Consider the following 17,845-nt stretch of genomic DNA (forward strand, 5'->3'; position numbering starts at 1 on the left):
CTGATTTGCCTTCCCTTCTATCTCGTCTTCACTATTGATTGATTCAACTTCCTTTCTAACCCACCTTTCCTACTGATTTATCTTCCCCTGTAACTTGTCTATATTGATTTGTTTCCCTTTCTTCCTTTCCCCCTTCTTCCCCTTCCACCTTCTTCCCCTTCCCCCTTCTACCTTGCCTTTCCCACTGATTTCTTCCATACATGTATTTATATATCGTTTATAAAGAATACCATCATTTTGCGTCACACTCTCGGCTATACCACGCCACTCCATGATTATGAACTTGGAAATGTAAAGCTATATGCAAGTATACATCCAAACTCGCAATATTTAGTGTCAAATTGATGTAAGAATGAGCAGCGACGAAGCAGGGAGAATATTACTAAGCAGAACAAGCTTCTATGTCACATGACAAAAGTAAACCGCTTGCTCCACTCGCCTTGGGATCAAGAAAGAACAAAGTAACAGCTTCATACTCCGTACAAGTTGAGAGTTGGCATCGCATTATTGGAGATTAAGCTAGGAGGAGTTTTAATATACACTTGATAGCTACACAGCGACGCCACCTACTGGTGTGAGATTTACCATGGCTGCTTTGGAAGGTAACTGTTTCTCCTAACTGATTGGCGTCATCTCAAGTTCCCTTAATCATAGAGCTACTCATCACTAACAGGAATCTCTTTAGAATATATCCTCCCAGTCCTCAACCAGCTATACCGCTTCATTCCGCCACCCATCCTACAAAACATCTTCACATACACACAGCTAGCCCGGGATCACTGGCAAGCAGCCCAACTCACATACCTCCAACCATATATTCTCACGCCGATAAATGCGCTTCTCAACTCGCCGCCTGACCTCTTCTCGATACTTGCTCTACTTCTCATCTTCTTTATTTCGCTCAAAGTCCTGGACTATGCAAGGCGAGTGATTATGTTTTGGGTCATGTTGGTGTTCCGGCTGGCGTTTTGGGGTGTGGTTTTGGGAGGCGCCTGGTATGTGTATACGGTTGGATGGGAGAAGACATGGCGTGACGCCGCGTGGGTGCTGGGGTTGCTGGAGGGGTTTATCCAGCAGCTGATAGCGAATAACCCGTCTTCGTCTGGTGGTGGTCGTGGTGGCGGTAGAAGCTCTCGACCAGCAGCTGGATGGAAGCCGAAGGATCAATGGGGGGGTTCGCAGGGTAGGCTATGGAGGTGAATTATCATTTACGGATAGATGCTGGCACGTCTGTACTGATGGCTGTGTTGACGGATTTGGATCGATCCTCTTTATTCATCGTTATTTGGGTTGTATAACTAGTTTTAAATTGGTTGGGCCGGTACATCTTAGGATGGCGTTAAAAGTCAAGTGATGATTGACTATCCACTTCATTCGCTAACAACCACGGGCATCAACCGCATAGGTATTTGCGTCTTATTTTTTGGCAACCTGTTGTGCCATAGTTGTAGGCCCTTGTACCATCCTCTCATGGGCCCGCAATATAACGCGGCGCTAGCCTTCGGCGGCATGACGAGGCCAGTCTTCTTGCGGCTATAACTGCCCAAGGTGGTTTGTTTGGAAAAACGATGTCAAGCTAGACGACGTTCACTCCATATCTGCCTCTTCTTCCGGATCGGCCGCCGGTTCTCTAGGTTCCTGTGCCTCATGGTATTGTATGGCGTCATCAATATAGCTTAGCACGGCAGAGATGCTATCTTCGTTCTGCACGTCGAGCTTCAGGAATGATACCATGCTAAAATCATCAATCAGTTGAGCAACAGCTTTATTCAAGCGATTGAACGAGCTGCCCGTCAGGACCTCGCTGGTCGACGAAGGGTCGCCGCCACCAGACTGACTCTCAGGCTCTCCACTCCCGTGCTCCATCAAGTTGACGTCCACGGAGGTAAACTGCTTGAGCTCCTTTTTACCAATGACACCCTTTATCTGGTCCATCTTACTGAGAATATTCACGTGTGGTATCTCCAGCATGATCATGGCAGACATTGCGCTCAGCGTACCGGCGAAGAACTTGGGCCGGTCGACGACAAAGGAGCTTTCCAGCAGATAAGCAGCGCACAGGGAGATGTTGAGAGCACCGGACCGCGAAAGATACTGGACCAGTGACGGCAGTAAGGGAACATGGGTATACAATTCTATCTGGCCCGGCATGTCGATGATGATCAGGTACTCTTCGCTCAGCGGGTCCAGAGCATCGTTGAGGAAGTCGAGATTCTGCAGCAGGAACTCGAAACAGTACATCAGCCCGCCATTGGGGCCCAGGCCCATCTCCTCCATCACATCTTCAAGCGTTATCAGGTCGCGGATGTCCAGGTCCGGCTCGTAAGAGAAGGTCTCGGCCGCCGGGTCGAGGTTGACGTAAAAACAGCTGCGCCGGGTGTTCTGTAGATGCTGGATGAGGGCTGTGCAGAAGGTGGTCTTGCCAGCGCCCGCCGGGCCCATCACCAGGACCCCGAACTTCGACATGCTGGTCCGCGTATTCTTCCTGCTGGGATGGTTCGGACAGTTTCTGTGTGGTGCGATACGGCGTACGGCGTACGGCGTGCGGTGCGGGGGGATTCGCGGTCGGTGTCAGCCTTCGGTGGTAGCCTGGAGCCTTGCAGCTGTTCCTCCACAGCTCATGTCATCGACTCTCGGCTCTCTGCTGTATACCAGTTCATGTACCTATACAATGTAGTATTAAAGCAAGAAGTAGAAGTAACAAGAAGTACACCGCCTTCCCTTTTTGGGTTCTGCCGCCTCGGAGCCTTTGTCGTTTCTGCCATCCGCCACCGCCTTCCCTTTTCGGCCATGTCCCTATTTTTCTTCCGGGTTTTCTGCCCCGCCAGACCGCCGAAACGTGCTTTTTACTTAAACTTGAGTCCCCCTCCTTAAACTCAGCCCCCGAGCACTTTCTCTCCTTTTCCTTCCCACCACCGCATCCTCTATATACACCTATACCCATCCAGAGCAGCCTGTTCTTGTCCCTCCAGGTCACCCATAACTTCATACACCGTCACAATGGGCAGCTTAGCAAACGGCACCGCCCAAGGCAACTTCCTCTTCACCTCCGAGTCCGTCGGCGAGGGTCACCCAGACAAGATCGCGTAGGTGAAAGCAGTTACAACGGTTGTATACATAGCATAACTAACAATTGAATGCAGTGATCAGGTTTCGGACGCTATTCTCGATGCCTGTCTCGCTGAGGATCCCCTCTCCAAGGTAGGAACCCCTCCTTACCCCTGTCGCAGAAGATTTTTTTTTTTGCGGTCAACTAACTCAACGGGATAAGGTTGCTTGTGAGACTGCCACCAAGACCGGTAAGCTATTGACGCCCGTACTACTAGTTCCAATGTGTGTGCACGGTTCTAATTGGCATCCCTAGGTATGATCATGGTCTTCGGCGAGATCACCACCAAGGCCCGCCTCGACTACCAGAAGATCATCCGAGAAGCCATCAAGGATATCGGTTACGATGACTCTGCCAAGGGCTTCGACTACAAGACCTGCAACGTCCTCGTTGCCATTGAGCAGCAGTCCCCCGATATCGCCCAGGGTCTTCACTACGATGAAGCTCTGGAGAAGTTGGGCGCTGGTGACCAGGGTATCATGTTCGGATACGCCACCGACGAGACCCCTGAGCTCTTCCCCTTGACCCTCCAGCTCTCCCACAAGCTTAACCGTGCCATGAAGGATGCCCGCAACGACGGATCCCTGCCATGGCTCCGTCCCGACACCAAGACCCAGGTCACCATTGAGTACGCCCACGACAACGGTGCCGTCAAGCCAGTCCGCGTCGACACCGTCGTTGTCAGCGCCCAGCACAGCGAAGACATCACCACCGAAAATCTCCGAAAGGAAATTTTGGAGAAGATCATCAAGAAGGTTATCCCATCCAACCTCCTCGACGACCGCACCGTCTACCACATCCAGCCATCTGGCCTCTTCATCATCGGTGGTCCCCAGGGTGATGCCGGTCTCACTGGCCGTAAGATCATCGTCGACACCTACGGTGGTTGGGGTGCCCACGGTGGTGGTGCTTTCTCCGGAAAGGATTACTCCAAGGTCGACCGTTCCGCCGCCTACGTTGCTCGCTGGATCGCCAAGTCCATCGTCAACGCCAAACTCGCCCGCCGTGCCCTCGTCCAGCTCTCCTACGCCATCGGTGTCGCCGAGCCACTCTCCATCTTCGTCGAGACCTACGGTACCTCCTCCAAGACCTCCGACGAGCTTGTCAAGATCATCAGGAACAACTTCGACCTCCGCCCTGGTGTCATCGTCAAGGACCTCGACCTCGCCAAGCCCATCTACTTCCAGACCGCCAAGAACGGCCACTTCACCAACCAGGAATTCTCCTGGGAGAAGCCAAAGACCCTCAAGTTCTAAATTCCTCCATCCCTGCCTTCCTCTTCCCCTCTCACGCTCTCACACTCACACTTACTCTCTTGCGCTCCCTTTCCGGTTGTAACAAAACAAGTTCGTCATGAGTGATGACTGTTTGCTTTGTTTTCAACAACTCAAAGCATATACAAAATAGACTTACTCCCTTTTGTCTGTTTTACGGGATCTAAACGTGTTTTTTTTCTTGCATTTAAGCTGGTTTTGTTGCAGCATCTCCGGAATAATTCAACATGATACCAATTTCCTTTTTTTTTTTTTTTTTAGTACATGAGACTACAAATTATCAGGCGGAGGGCGTTCTCGGTGAAAAAAGTTGAACCAGTCATTAGCGGTTCAGGCCTGGTAGATAGAAAAATCAATCCATAATTCGGCTTCCATCTCATCCTCGCTTATTGCCCTGTAAACACTACTCCGGCTTACTCTGGCCTCTTCCTTCTCCCTCGGTTCCCGAAGCAGTAAAAATAGATATTATTATGTAATATATTAGTAATATACAACTCGCGCCATAAAACTTTATACGATGACTAAGAAATGACAGGTCACGTGAAAACGCGTTCGCGTTTGGTTTGTTGGATCTTCGATCGTTAATTGCAATATGGAAGAAGAGCGATTCAGGCACTGCAAAACCACTTGAGAGAGGCAGAGATCATTGTACAGTCCTGGTCGAGCTATTTTTGTTGTCCTGCTTAAGCTGGCTTGTTTGGTTTTCTCTTTTGGCACTCATATTTCATGCGTTAATGCTGTGAGAGTTATGATTGAATGGCTACCTGTCTCCCCCTCCTAACAGCCTCGACAACGGTGACATCTGCGAGCTCCTTTGACTCTGGACATGTTTTCTTTCCTCCATTAAAGAGACGGAAGGTGGGACATGGTGACGATGGGAGTGTTGGCGAAGCTGTTCTGGCTAAGTTCACCATTCATGTTCGTCTCCCGCGCGATGATAGTTCTACTTCCAGCTATATCATGCCAATGTTCCACGCTAATATAAAACAATTCGTAGCCATGCGGTACCTCTCGATTAGATAAATCTCAGACTCTCTCCCCAATAGCTTTCATTTCACGCTCTCGAGTCCCCCTGTCATGGCTAGATACCTGCCCGGTTCCTCCACGCAGCATACGGTCAGGAAGCCTTTTTACAGCAAACATCCCCGCTCTCGAGAGCAGCTTATGCAGCGATAATGGATCAACTGTGTTAGCTGCGCGACTTGTAAGCATAACAGGCCTTGATCATGACGTTGACTCTATGGAATACTTTATTGTGGAACGGGTGAAGCGCTATGTATATGCGATATGTGCTTTGAAGAACGGGGTACGGGAGGCAGATTTGGTTGTTGCGTCGAAGGGAAGGGGTACGGCAGATGATAGCCATACCTCCCAGGCGTCGTCTGACGGGTTGATGGATTGCTTAGAGCAGGCGGCTATTCCTGACCTTGACCTGTTTGAAGAAATGCCGACGGATAGTGGGCATGTGGTGTCGTTTGCATTTGGGAGCAACTGTCTTCGGAAATCACCTATGCCTGACCGGCTTGATGAATCCCAGATACCCCACGATATCCTATCACCGTCGGTAGATGTGGCTGAAGGGAATTCTCCAGCTGGAGAAAATGAGCTTGGGATCAATCTGCCGGCAGAATACTTTACTGAGGGTCAAACCCTATCACAGACTCGTGTTGTGAATGGTGCTGATGAAATGCTTTCTGCTCTTAAAGCACAGTACCTTGAAGCCCTGTATATCTCAAAGGTAAGCTCCCCATGTCCAGTTCGCTGAGTACATACTAAAACAGTATTAGACGTCTGTCGCGTATTTTGCAAAGGGCCCGCTCTCCCGTGCACGCGCTGCTTTCCAGAATATGGACGATACCTCCTCCATGAGGCCAATGGTCTTGTATCACTATTATTACTCTTGTATCATTCCTATGAAGAAAATGGACGCGAAATACAGGGACTCTCTCCCAAAGATAGTGGCGAATATCAACCAGTACCCATCGGAGGGGGATGAAACCGCTCCTATACAAAAGAAGAGACGCAAGAGCAAGAAGAAAACCCTGGGCAAGGATGGTTTATACGCTGATGAAGAAGAGTTTATTTCCAAGTGGTGGAAGTCGACATACGAAACCGACTCTTCTATGAGAAGGTCTGCATTAGAGGGACAGGTAAAACGCTTGATCGAGGATATTCGCATGCGTGAGACGCAATTACAGATCTTATTGATTCTGGAGATCATGCTTCTTGAAGGCAGCATCGGGGATCCGAATGAGCCAGGCGATGGTGATACCGAGAAACCTAAAAAGAGGACGAAAAAGCCGCAAAACATGGCTACTGCTCTAGAATTGCTTCTGGACAGGTTATGCATTTGGCATGCAGTCAGCTTCAATGGTCTTCCAGTTGACACGTTGAGTGATTCAAATAAAACGTCAACTGGATCGGGGAAGCCATCGAATAATGATAAGCTCCGTGATTTCTGCACAGAAGTTATCATACCGTTCTACTCTGCACGTCTCCCAGAGCAATGCCAGGTCATCAATCGCAAGCTAGGAGGCCCGACTGTGTCATCGCCTGCTCGACCAAGTCGGTCCAACGCGAAGCGGACATCGAATCATGCGTCTAAATCTGTCAAAGGATCGCAATCAAAAAGAACTCTACAACGCGTGAGGACTGACGAGAAGATCCCTACCCGGCCGAAAGTCCCCAGTCTACTGCGAAACAATACTGCTCCCGCCGTGACGGATATAAAACGTGAAACCAGCGAACAGGCTTCGTTCTCCACTTCAACGGGCGGGAGAGGCGGAATTCAAAAGCCAAAGCGGGTCAACAACCGTGAGGTGGATCTTGAAGCTGTGGCCAAACAACACGAGTCGAAAATGAAAAGGATGAATCTTCTTGTGGACCAAAAGCGAGAGTTGGATGCTGCTATCCATGCGCTTAGAAAGCCGAATCGAGAACTAGTCTCCCGAGATTTTGTTGACTCGGCTGAGAAGAGATCGTCATCTACCACCGGTGCTCATCCTAGAAAGCAGAAGCATCCCACGCGAAATCCGTTTGGTCAGGGCGTGCAAGTTATGGCGACGCCCAAGGGTCCAAGAACAAAGGATTGCGGGTTTGCAGATCTACCTTCGTTGCCGAGTACATGGAAACGGTCAAAGCCAGCCATGGCTGCAGAACCAGTTCCTGATGCAGATACCCTGGTGGTACCGTCCTCGACCATCCGTCCTACAAACTCGAACTTGCTATCAAGGAGTCAGCCAGTACTCGGTATCTCCAGACGGAGTGAACTCGTCCATGAAACGCCATCGAAACCACCCTCAAACGGGGTAAAACGAGACTTCACTTCCAACCCAATTGACAGTGCTACCGAGCATTCATTTCCACAAGCAGATATCAGCCCTACTCTTTTCCGCAAGTCGAACCCACACCACTTTAACATCAGCTCGATAAAATTTGGCCTCAACACCATGGCCAATGGTACTACCGAAATTGGCGAGACGCCTCCTAGGCCCAAACAGACGGTGTTCACCAGTGGCCCAACGGCGCCTCCACAGATCAATTTTGTGCAGCCGAGCACTCCTGCTAAGCGCAGTGGCCAGCAGAGCATGGCTGTCACGACACCTCTCCAGAGGCTGGCTGGTGATGATGCGAATAGAACGATTGACGAAACGCCCGAGAAATCGATTTACGAACGCTTGGGATGGACTAATAATGATGATGACGATGATGATGAATTGGCGTTTTTCTAACCATGTTTTATACCCTTATCCTATCCTTGTGCTATTACCTCTTGCATTCTTGCATATTTATCGCTTTCGGGATTATTAGGTCATGCCTGTCGCAAGTATTGTTAGGTGAGAAATAGAAAAGTGTTTAACCTGCCCTGATTCATCCCCGCGCTGGTGGAAGTATTCTTGGGTATCACTCGGAATATCCCACGCTCAGCGTGATGGATGGCATGGAAAGGGGTGAATATGGTCATCACGTCAAGAAGGCGAGGATTCAACGATGCAGGTCACCTACAGGCATACACCTACAGGCATAGTCTGTGAAGCTGATAACTTGAACGAAGGAGGCATAAAAGCAGGCAGGATCCTCGAGTATCTGCACTTCTTTCTCTCAAAACACATATCCCAAGGACCCTGCACAAGCACATATTACCCAGCTTCTGCGCAGCTTATCCGCCATCACCCTAGATGGATTCTCAACCAACCCCTCTGGCGATGCAAGGGGCCATCATCGAAGCCAATATCGCCTCCCAGGAAGGCGAGTCACCTCTCTCCGACAGCGATATCGACTCTGACACGATCGCCGAGATACTGTGTCTGCCCAAGACACACCGTCGTGTAGGCAAACGTGGAAATCGACCTGCTCCGGGCGCCTCCCGCCGTGCCCTGCCCGGGGTCGCTGGTGGATGTCAAAACCCAACCTTAACGATACCACGGGGAGTTTATAACGAGAAGCTCTTCACCCACGCCCGCGAGAACGGATTTACCTTCCAGGAGCTGGACGGCACGCGAACGATCAAGTGTGATGAGTTTTGCCGCCTCCTGGTGCACTCTCAGAAGCAGGCCGCAGGACTGTTCACCGGCGTGCCCAACACAAATCGGATCTACCGTGCGAACAGGGACAACCCTGAGCGCTGTCAGCTTGCGCTAGAGGCGGCGATCGTGAAGCGAGAGATGCTGAGAGAAGTCTGTACCCTGGAACGTAGGGCGCTTCGCAAGGTGGTGTTTGGCCTAAGGGATGCGTATCAGTCGGACAGCGACGAGGATTTCTATGGATTCAACCGGCTGCATGCTCGCCCTCGACCCGTACCCAGCAGGACTCCCTGACATCGACTTAGCCTGATACTCGATTTAGGGAGATATCGACTTAAGACAAGATATAGACTGTATCTAGCACCCATTGAGCTTTTATATCAAGAAGTAAACAAACCCCCAAAAAGGGAAACCACGTGACTATCTATACTTCAACTTCAACTTCAACTTTTTCTTCTTCTTTTTCTTCTTCTTTTTCTTCTTCTTTTTCTTCTTCTTTTTCTTCTTCTTCATCTCAATTCACTTTCACACTTTGCAGGTTACGTAGTAGGGCAAGGAAGATCCCTGCTGAAGCAGAAAAACGCTCTCCAGGACGCACTGTGCTGGCTGTCCGACCTGCTCGCTGACCAGGACGGCCGGTGCAAGGGAAGAGAGGCTGATGTACGACCAGGAAAACATGCCCTGTCAGCATAAGGTAACCGGACGAGGCGCAGAGCAAACATATTAACAGCGTTCTCCTGGGTCGAGAGCAGCACAGGATGCAAGAGGTTGTACAGCCAAACCTGATGAGCAGCCCGTCGGCTAAGCGAAGCGAGCCTGGTGAGTTTCTGGAATCACTGTGGCTGATAACCCTACTCATCTTAGTTCTTGTCTAGTCTGGCAAGGAGGAAAATCAGATATGACAGGATGGGACGAGCCTGAAGAAAAAAAATGCTCCGGGGAGGGACAAAAATCCCCGACTCGACGGCCGTGGCGGTCGCTGGACGGTCGGACGGTTCTAGGGGATGTGATGTGATGAGTCGGATACCTGAAGGCGCCCGTCCAGTATCTCTCGGCTGCCATGATACGGTAGCATCACGTCTAGATTGCATACCGCGTTTTCGACGTTCGCCGTCGCCGTCGCCGTCGCCATCGTCGTTTTTTTTCACCATCAGGCGGACACGCACAAAAAGCAAGCATGCAAGTAGAATAAGCGACTTCTCGACTGGTTGGCGTTCTCGCATTATACTCGTCGAAGCAACGCTGACGGACGGGCGGATGTTTCACATAGCTTGCATCTTCAGAAGAACAAAAGGAGCAGCAGGCAGCCAGCCAGACAGACATACAGACAGACAGACAGACAGACATCTATATCTACGAAGTTATGCATGTCTTGCATCTCAGCTGACTCGGATCAGATCCCGCGATCGTCGACGAGGGATACATCTATACAACTGCGCTTCCTTGTACAGATCTCCAGTTTAACAGCATCCCATGACCGGCGTGGGTGGTTATTATCCGGCGTATCCTTGCAGCCGGGGCCTCAGCAGAGCTCTTATCCTCATGCGGATCTCCGTCATGGATACTCTCAGACCGCCCATCATTCTTCAGTATCAACCTCAACCCATCTTGTAGTCGCGCTGACGACGCGGTGGCTAAGCAGAGCCGCACTAAGAGTAGACATCTGTAGCCTTGACGATAGACTGCAATGAAGCCTATCCTCAAATACGGGCAGCATCCGAAAGCCTATCCTGAACGGTCCTGAAGCACTCTGAAGCATCCCCGAAGCCTTATCCTGCGTCCTTTCTGCAGCGTCACGATCATGAGCAGCCTGTCCCGTTGCTTTTTTCCAACGGAAGATCCTCATCCTCGTCCATCGCGCTGCGTCTTCGCCTTTCATCTTCATCTTCATCTTCGCCCATCCCTGCTCTAGCGTCGGCTGCCTGCATCGCCCGGTCTTCCTGCTGCGCTCCTCTCTCGCTCGTCCCCTTGACGCTCCAGCTAAATATACACATTCTCCTCTGCGCCACCAACCCATCCCATCCACATCCACATCCGCGTCCGCATCACCCCCCTCCCAGCATCTACAGTCTACACCCTCCAGGCCATGTCTATATCCTCGCTGTGATATCGGTTTTGTGGCGCCCAGACACAAGGGAGAAAGAGCAAAAAAGAAAGGAAGGAAAGGGAAAAAAAAAAAAAAAGAAACGCGCCCTCCACCACTTCCTCGTCATCCTCTACCTCTATCCTCTCTCATCTCCTCCATCGTCCCATTCGCCCTCGTCCTCCCCACCCTCTTCCTCCCTCCTCCGCCATCGTGAACACCCAGTTCCTCTGCCATGTATACCACCTCCGCGCCCGCCCAGATCAACGGCGGCAGCGGCATGGGCAATAACCGCGTCGACTCCGGGACTATCAACCCCGCAGACCTCAACTCCCCCAGTATGTTATCTTCGTCTTTTATATTCTTTTCTATCCTGGGACGGGCGGTTGCTAATCCTGCAGTATCTCTCCCGTCGGCCGCGCTCGCTACAGATCTCACCGCAGACGCGACCGGCTCCCGCGGCACCAAGCGTAGTCGCTCTGAAGACCAGTATGGCGAGCAGCTCGTCGACCCGGACGTCGAAGATGGTAAGTTGCTCGATGTCGAAAAATTGATGCTGAAAGTCGCCTCGTCGCCTACCCAAAACCTTAGCGTACAAACTCCACCCAAAGAAAAAACCCCTACTAACAATCTATCGCAGACAGTAGGCGCAAAAGAGGGCGACCCCCAAAAGCCACCCGCCCGCCTAGCACCTCCACCACTAACACCAGCCATAACAACAACAACAACAATATCATCAACACGCCCGTCGCTGCCACGACGATAACATCAGCTTCAGCGGCCATGGCGTCCTCGCAGTCGCCGTTACAGACGCCTAGGATCGCCCCAGACATCGCCCTGCAGTCTTCTCCACCCAAGGCTACGCCGACGAAGTCTGTTCTCAAAGCTCTGCCCACGGTCAGAGACCACACCACCGACCAGCTCGGCGAGGACGGCGATGAATACATCCCCAAGGAGTTCGATGCCAGCGGCGAGAAGAAGGTCGACGGCCTGGGCTACCTGCAGGACACTCGCACCTACAAATGTCGTACGTTCCGTCTCGCAAACCGCGGCAACAAGCTCTTCATGCTGGCCACAGAGTGCGCGCGTGTGCTAGGCTACCGCGACTCATACCTCCTCTTCAACAAGAACAGGTCCTTGTTCAAAATCATCGCCAACCAGGCCGAGAAGGACGACCTGATCGCGCAGGATATCCTGCCGTACTCTTACCGGTCGCGACAGATTGCCATCGTCACCGCGCGTTCCATGTTCCGCCAGTTCGGCAGCAGAGTCATAGTCAACGGCAGACGCGTGCGCGACGATTACTGGGAGAGCAAGGCTATCAAACAGGGCTTTACAGAGGAGGATATGGCTGGCGAGAAACGTCCAGGTGCAGGCAAGGCACGTGAGGCTGCTGCCGCCGAAGCTGCTGCTTCGTTGAATGCCATGCCATCTCTGGGCCATAACGATGTCATCTACACGACCGCTTCCACCGATGGACACGGCATGCCTTCGAATCTGTCCCACCCTGCTTCTCTCGCTCCCTTGCCCATGATCAACCCTGCGCCCTCCGACGACCCGCGTCTCCGCGAATACAGCAGCCTCCCACGGCCTAGGCAGGACCTAGGCGGGCAACCATACCAGGACCGCACCGTCCCCAGTGCTGCCGCCGATATCGTCAACCAGGCCTCACATACGGCAGAGTTTAGCAAAATTCTGAACCAGCAGCGCAATTTTCGTGCAAAGGGCCTAGAAGACCACTGGAACAAGCCGCGCGAGGTCCCGATATCAGATACCAATGCTCAACCTCTGCCATCGTCATCCGGCGGTAACCAGCTTGACAACAGCCACCTGCAATCCCCTCAACTCAACTCTTCAGGCATGCTCTCGTCACTACAACCACAGCCCATGCTGCAACAACCGCAGACTCTCATGACACCGCATACATCCTACTCGCCTGCGCTCCACCACCAGCAACAGCAACCCCAGCATCATCAGCAACAACCCCAGCACCACCAACAACAGCCGTCCATGTCGCCTCCTCTCCGCACGATGCAGCAACAGCAGGGCCACCACCGCTCTCCAAACAACCCCATACCATTACCGCTCTCCTCCACGCCCGTCTCCCTTCCAGTTTCCTCCCAGTCATCGCTATATACATATCCGCAGCAGCAATTCTGGGGAGCGCCACCCCAACAGCCACTCTCCCACCAGCAACCGCAGCAACACCATCCCTCTCAACCATCTCCATCACACGCACAACATCAACCCCAGCACCATCAACCGCTAGGAATGCAGCACCCACAATACGCCTCTCCACTTCACAACCAACACCGGCAACATCATCCTTCACAATCGCCCGGTCAACGACAGCTTGCCTCTCCTCAACTCCAGCCACAGCCACAGCCTCATCCACAGCAACCGGGCATGAATTCGATGGGTTATCCGGGCGTTGTCAACACCGCATATTCCATGGCGGGCCCAGGCGCGGCCGTGGGTGCAAGAATGTACTCTTCCCCGGGTATGGTGCAACAGCCTTTCGGTATGGGAGTCGGAGGAGTTAGCGGTGGTGGTGCAGGCATGATGCCGGCCGTGTCAGCGGGTGCCGGTGCTAGTTTACCGTGGTCGCCTACGGGGCAACAGCAGGGACAGGGGCAGGGAGGGCAGCAGGGAGGACACGGGTCATGGCCTGGTACCTACTAGAAGAAACAGGGGAGGAGAAGACGGAGATCGGTTAGGTGCAAATTGGTAAATTGGTTCTATATGGTTTTGGAAATTTATTTATATCCTTTCCTTACGTGTTGTGTTTCCCCCCTTTCCTTTCTACCCTTCGTATATCTTGTATTACTCCTTTTTTGCCCTTTTCCTTCCCGTCGTCGTGGTTTACCTTTTTTACTCTCGTCGTTCGTCGCCCGCCTACCTATCCTACGAATTGATCTGACTGAATTCCACTTCCCTGTCTTATTTCATTCATTTATTGTTCGTCATGCCTGCATATTGAGATACCCCTTCCCTCACTCTACCCTTATTCTCTTCTCCCTTTGATATGCCGCACACATTCATTCATTCATATATTTGTGTCATTTCATGTTCATGTTTCTCGCTACCGACATTTGTTATTGATACGCTAGTATATGGAGTCCGCAGAGTACACTATTTAGTTTCTTTGGAGTCAGTATTCCTGTTCTTGCCATTAGGTATATGTCTAGTTATGGATTCTGGTCAGCGGGGTTTAGCTTTTAATTTCTCGTTTTTTCCCTGCCGCTCAACTTTGCCTGCTTTTTATCTGTTATGTAGTAAGGTTAATGTGGTATATTTCATTGTTCCCGCTTCTTCTTTTCTTTCCTATCATACTTACTAATAAAAATTGAAACTTTTCTCCTTGTCCGAGCTCTCGCCCGAAGTATCGAGGGCATATCAGATGATTGCCGCTTTGGTTAGCAGGGGGTCTGATCACTGAATTTATTTCTTTTTTTTTGCTATCAAGACGAGTATAGCTAGCTTCACCAGGTGAAGTAAGATTTGGCCTCTTGGTATGTGCGAGGTTTCAGCAGTAGTGGGAAACATATCTCCATAGCCTGTATTGTGGAGAGTGAAGAGAAAAGTCAAAATAGAAACAAAACAGCCAACAACAATGAAAGATGAAAGGGGGGATTTGAGAATTAAGATTAGAAATTAGGTTATAAGTAATTATGCAATATGCAGCAGCAGTCATAAAAGCAGTAGGTCGAGGTATTGAAGGTGTTATAATACCTAGCAAAATAAAATGGAAAAAAGAATGTTGAAAGCAGGTTGAAAAAGGAAATAGCAGAGAGAAGTTGCAAAGTAGTAGAAGCCCAGTCGTCCATCCTGACGATATATGAAAATGTTAAACAAAAACCAAAAGTCCATCCATACCTATCCCACATATATCATTGATGATTTAGAAGAGAGAAAAGAAAAATAGTAAACATAATGACGGTAAAAGCAGATAAGGATATTGAAACTGAAACTGCATCAGTGGTAGTTGAGTCCCTGTACTGTGTCGATATCCAAGAGCGTAACAGCTAACACAAGTAGGTGCCGCGGGTTATACGGGTGGGAAAATGGCGGTGCGGTAAAAGTCATTCGGTGTCTGGTTGGTAAATGTGTACGTCCGTGTTCGTTGCGGTGGGAGTTGCTGTGCAGCCATCTTCAATGCCTCATCTTGTTGAGGAAACTCTTGAATGTAGAATTCAGTAGTTCCCTTGCCGGTAGCGTGGTAACCCTGGCTACACTCCGAGATGGGGGAGACCGAGCCGTTCGTGGACTGCTGGCCTCGCCAGTCGGCGCCAGTGGAGCCTTCCATTTGCTGTTCACCCTGGATCTGATCATCGTAGGCAATGGGTGAGATATGTGTTGGCCTGGGCATGTGGATCACATGGAGTGATGCGTCAGCCTCAGAGGAGCTAAGTTGCTGTTCTTGCTGTTGTTGTTGTCCGCAGTCTGGAATGAGGTCGTTGAAGGTGGTGAAGTTTGGAGGAGCAGACATGGGCTCTGTGAACGACTCGTATGATGGTGCATGGGACATTCCAACCATAACAAAGGGTGGTGGCTGTCGTTTTGACTCTTGATGTTCGTCGAAATGAATTGATTGGGAAGTTGGGAAGGAATGAGAGTATCCTATCTCGTCCTGAGGCGATAGGCAGTACTGGCTGTCAATTGGGGTTGGAGGAAGGAGATACTGCATATCATCTGGCGTCAAAGGAGTGGCTGGAGGAATAGAAGAAGTAGTTGATGGAGGCACGGCCAATTCCGCACTGGATAGGCCATGTTGTCTTCCTTCCAATGAGTATGGGAACGGCGACCTGGGAGAGCCAGATATCTTCCTTACACCAGCATATCTTGGACTCAGTTCTGCAAGCTGTGATGCCTTTCGTACACCACCCCAGGCGGCGCTGGCCACTCGTCGAGTAGGTGACATGGATGGGGGACCACCTAGGGCACGGCTCAATCCTGATGTTCCAATGGCAGCCGGTCGTGGGCGTTTTCGGCGCGCTGCAAGGCCAATTGCTTTATCAGAGGTCGAAATGTGGAGGCGAGGCAATTGACGTCCTTCGGAGTGCATCAGCTCCGAGTCAGAGCTGGGGCCACTTCGAGGGGACATATCGCTTTGGTTGATGAGGGTCTGGGAAGAGTACAAGGGCATCTCTGAAGGCATAAAGGACTGAGAGAATGATGTAGCGGATGGCTGAGCCTGGCAGGGAAGTTCCTCCGGGGAACTGTTGTTACACAAGAGGTCGGTGAACGGCTGGCTGACGATGTTAGAATCCGGGGACCAGTAGCCGTTAGAGTCAAGCTCCATAATTGGAGCTGAAGTTGAAACCACGTGTGAGTCTGCAGAACCGTCTCTGACTTCTATTTGAGGAACAGAGTTATGGGCCCATTGTTGGTAATGTCCGTCGACTTCTGGCTGAGAAAATGAGGGTTGCATGGTGTTGTGCAAGTCAGCTACCTCACTTGACATCTCCTGGTCTTCCTTTATTGGCGGACTGGGGATCAGCTTGGTGGGCTCTGGGTTGGGGATTTCAGCTTGAACTTCAGACTGGTGTCCAACGGTATCAAACTTGGGTTCTGGTTTCTCCTCTGCCGGTGTCTGAAGTCCATGATCTTCTTGTTCGCTGCAACTTGAAGAAGCACCGCGGGTGTCCGTGGGAGTTGGCATCGAATCGGTCTGGTCCTGCTCTGACTTCTGTTGCTCTGAGCTTTCCTCTGCCTGCTGCTGATTCTCGGCCCCCTCAGCTGCCATGGCCTTCTCCTTTGCCTGCATCTTCTCGAATTCCTCTTGTCGTTTCTGTTGCTTGGCTTTCGCCCGTCGGTTCTGGAACCAGTTCTATATATCAATTAGTACGTGACTTCACTTTTGAAAAACGATGGACAGCCTCATACCGCAACTCTGGGGAGAGTCAAGCTCGTCTGCATGGCCAATTGACGTTTGGTGTTGCTGTTGGGCTTGGGATGAGCCTGGAATTGAGATTCGAGGATCTCAACCTGCTCTTTGGTCAAACGAGGCCGCGACAAATTCTCGACATACTCCTCGTACTCCTCAATGGCACCGGTGGTGTAAAAGCCATGCATATCGTTCTGATGGTAAGGAACGTAGCATTGATCCATTGGTTGCTCATAAGGATGATGTTGGATGGGTACCCCATAGCCCATAGGCTGCTCCATCGGAACTGTGTATGGGTACGGCGCCTGAAGGTAGTTCATGGTTGCCGATGTCAATGGTTAAGGAGCTGATGGTTGAGGCGACGATAGCACGCTGTGTCAAGGGCGTGCCACCAAACCACTTGTTTAGTAAAGATGGAAATAAGGAAAAACACGCAAAGAGGAGCGTCGACTGTTGATTATTATTGTTGCTGTTGTTGAATGAGAGTAATGAATAGCTGTGCTGTAGCTAATCCTGCAAGGCTGTGGTGATGCAGTGGTCGGTATAGGAGTAGTATATGGATGGTAAAGGAACGACAGGTTCGAGATAGAACCAAAAGATAAAAACAAAAATAAAAGGATTGACGGTGATCTTAATACCAAAAGAAAGACCGGATAATGAACGACGGGCTCCCACGCAGACGGCTGGCGGTCGAAAGAGCAACAGGACGACAAGAAGATGGGGCGACGAGAGGGAAGAAGTAAGCCAGACCTCGTCGTTGGCGCAAGGGGGCGCCCGCGGACAGCAGGGGCGGCTCCATCACACAAGCCGCGTACCAAAGCCTGGTGTATTGTAATAACGGTGCCTGGCCGGGCGTGTAACAACAGTACGGCTAAGGGTGCCCCTTTTTCCGCGATGGCTTGAGAACCCTCCATCAATCCACCAATCCACCTGTCCGCACCCCGCTGGAGCTCCACTATATCACGGCTG

General features: G+C 51.1%; 7 protein-coding genes across 7 annotated transcripts; 5 read left to right on the forward strand and 2 right to left on the reverse strand.

Annotated features, from left to right (window-relative positions):
• Positions 1-586: 586 nt before the first annotated feature.
• Positions 587-1,200, forward strand: GIQ15_02550 (uncharacterized protein; the record flags this gene model as incomplete). The annotated part of the gene is made up of 2 exons (XM_033549967.1): positions 587-602; positions 674-1,200. 2 exons carry the CDS (start codon positions 587-589, stop codon positions 1,198-1,200), a joined length of 543 nt encoding a protein of 180 aa, XP_033407128.1.
• Positions 1,201-1,587: 387 nt separating this feature from the next.
• Positions 1,588-2,466, reverse strand: GIQ15_02551 (uncharacterized protein; the record flags this gene model as incomplete). The annotated part of the gene is made up of 1 exon (XM_033549968.1): positions 1,588-2,466. One exon carries the CDS (start codon positions 2,464-2,466, stop codon positions 1,588-1,590), a length of 879 nt encoding a protein of 292 aa, XP_033407129.1.
• Positions 2,467-3,000: 534 nt separating this feature from the next.
• On the forward strand, positions 3,001-4,614 carry GIQ15_02552 (S-adenosylmethionine synthase; the record flags this gene model as incomplete). The annotated part of the gene is made up of 5 exons (XM_033549969.1): positions 3,001-3,086; positions 3,144-3,201; positions 3,272-3,299; positions 3,365-3,789; positions 4,591-4,614. 5 exons carry the CDS (start codon positions 3,001-3,003, stop codon positions 4,612-4,614), a joined length of 621 nt encoding a protein of 206 aa, XP_033407130.1.
• Positions 4,615-5,827: 1,213 nt separating this feature from the next.
• On the forward strand, positions 5,828-8,114 carry GIQ15_02553 (uncharacterized protein; the record flags this gene model as incomplete). The annotated part of the gene is made up of 2 exons (XM_033549970.1): positions 5,828-6,121; positions 6,171-8,114. The coding sequence occupies 2 exons, from the start codon at positions 5,828-5,830 to the stop codon at positions 8,112-8,114; spliced, it is 2,238 nt and encodes a 745-aa protein (XP_033407131.1).
• A 447-nt stretch (positions 8,115-8,561) lies between these two features.
• Positions 8,562-9,200, forward strand: GIQ15_02554 (uncharacterized protein; the record flags this gene model as incomplete). Its single annotated transcript, XM_033549971.1, has 1 exon — positions 8,562-9,200. One exon carries the CDS (start codon positions 8,562-8,564, stop codon positions 9,198-9,200), a length of 639 nt encoding a protein of 212 aa, XP_033407132.1.
• Positions 9,201-11,224: 2,024 nt separating this feature from the next.
• On the forward strand, positions 11,225-13,671 carry GIQ15_02555 (nuclear localization protein; the record flags this gene model as incomplete). Its single annotated transcript, XM_033549972.1, has 3 exons — positions 11,225-11,327; positions 11,391-11,516; positions 11,630-13,671. 3 exons carry the CDS (start codon positions 11,225-11,227, stop codon positions 13,669-13,671), a joined length of 2,271 nt encoding a protein of 756 aa, XP_033407133.1.
• A 1,366-nt stretch (positions 13,672-15,037) lies between these two features.
• On the reverse strand, positions 15,038-17,196 carry GIQ15_02556 (uncharacterized protein; the record flags this gene model as incomplete). The annotated part of the gene is made up of 2 exons (XM_033549973.1): positions 15,038-16,819; positions 16,876-17,196. The coding sequence occupies 2 exons, from the start codon at positions 17,194-17,196 to the stop codon at positions 15,038-15,040; spliced, it is 2,103 nt and encodes a 700-aa protein (XP_033407134.1).
• Between the last annotated feature and the right edge of the window lie 649 nt (positions 17,197-17,845).

The sequence above is a fragment of the Arthroderma uncinatum genome, assembly GCF_011692745.1.
Source record: "Arthroderma uncinatum strain CBS 119779 chromosome Unknown scaffold2, whole genome shotgun sequence".
NCBI classification, from domain to species: Eukaryota; Fungi; Ascomycota; class Eurotiomycetes; order Onygenales; family Arthrodermataceae; genus Arthroderma; species Arthroderma uncinatum.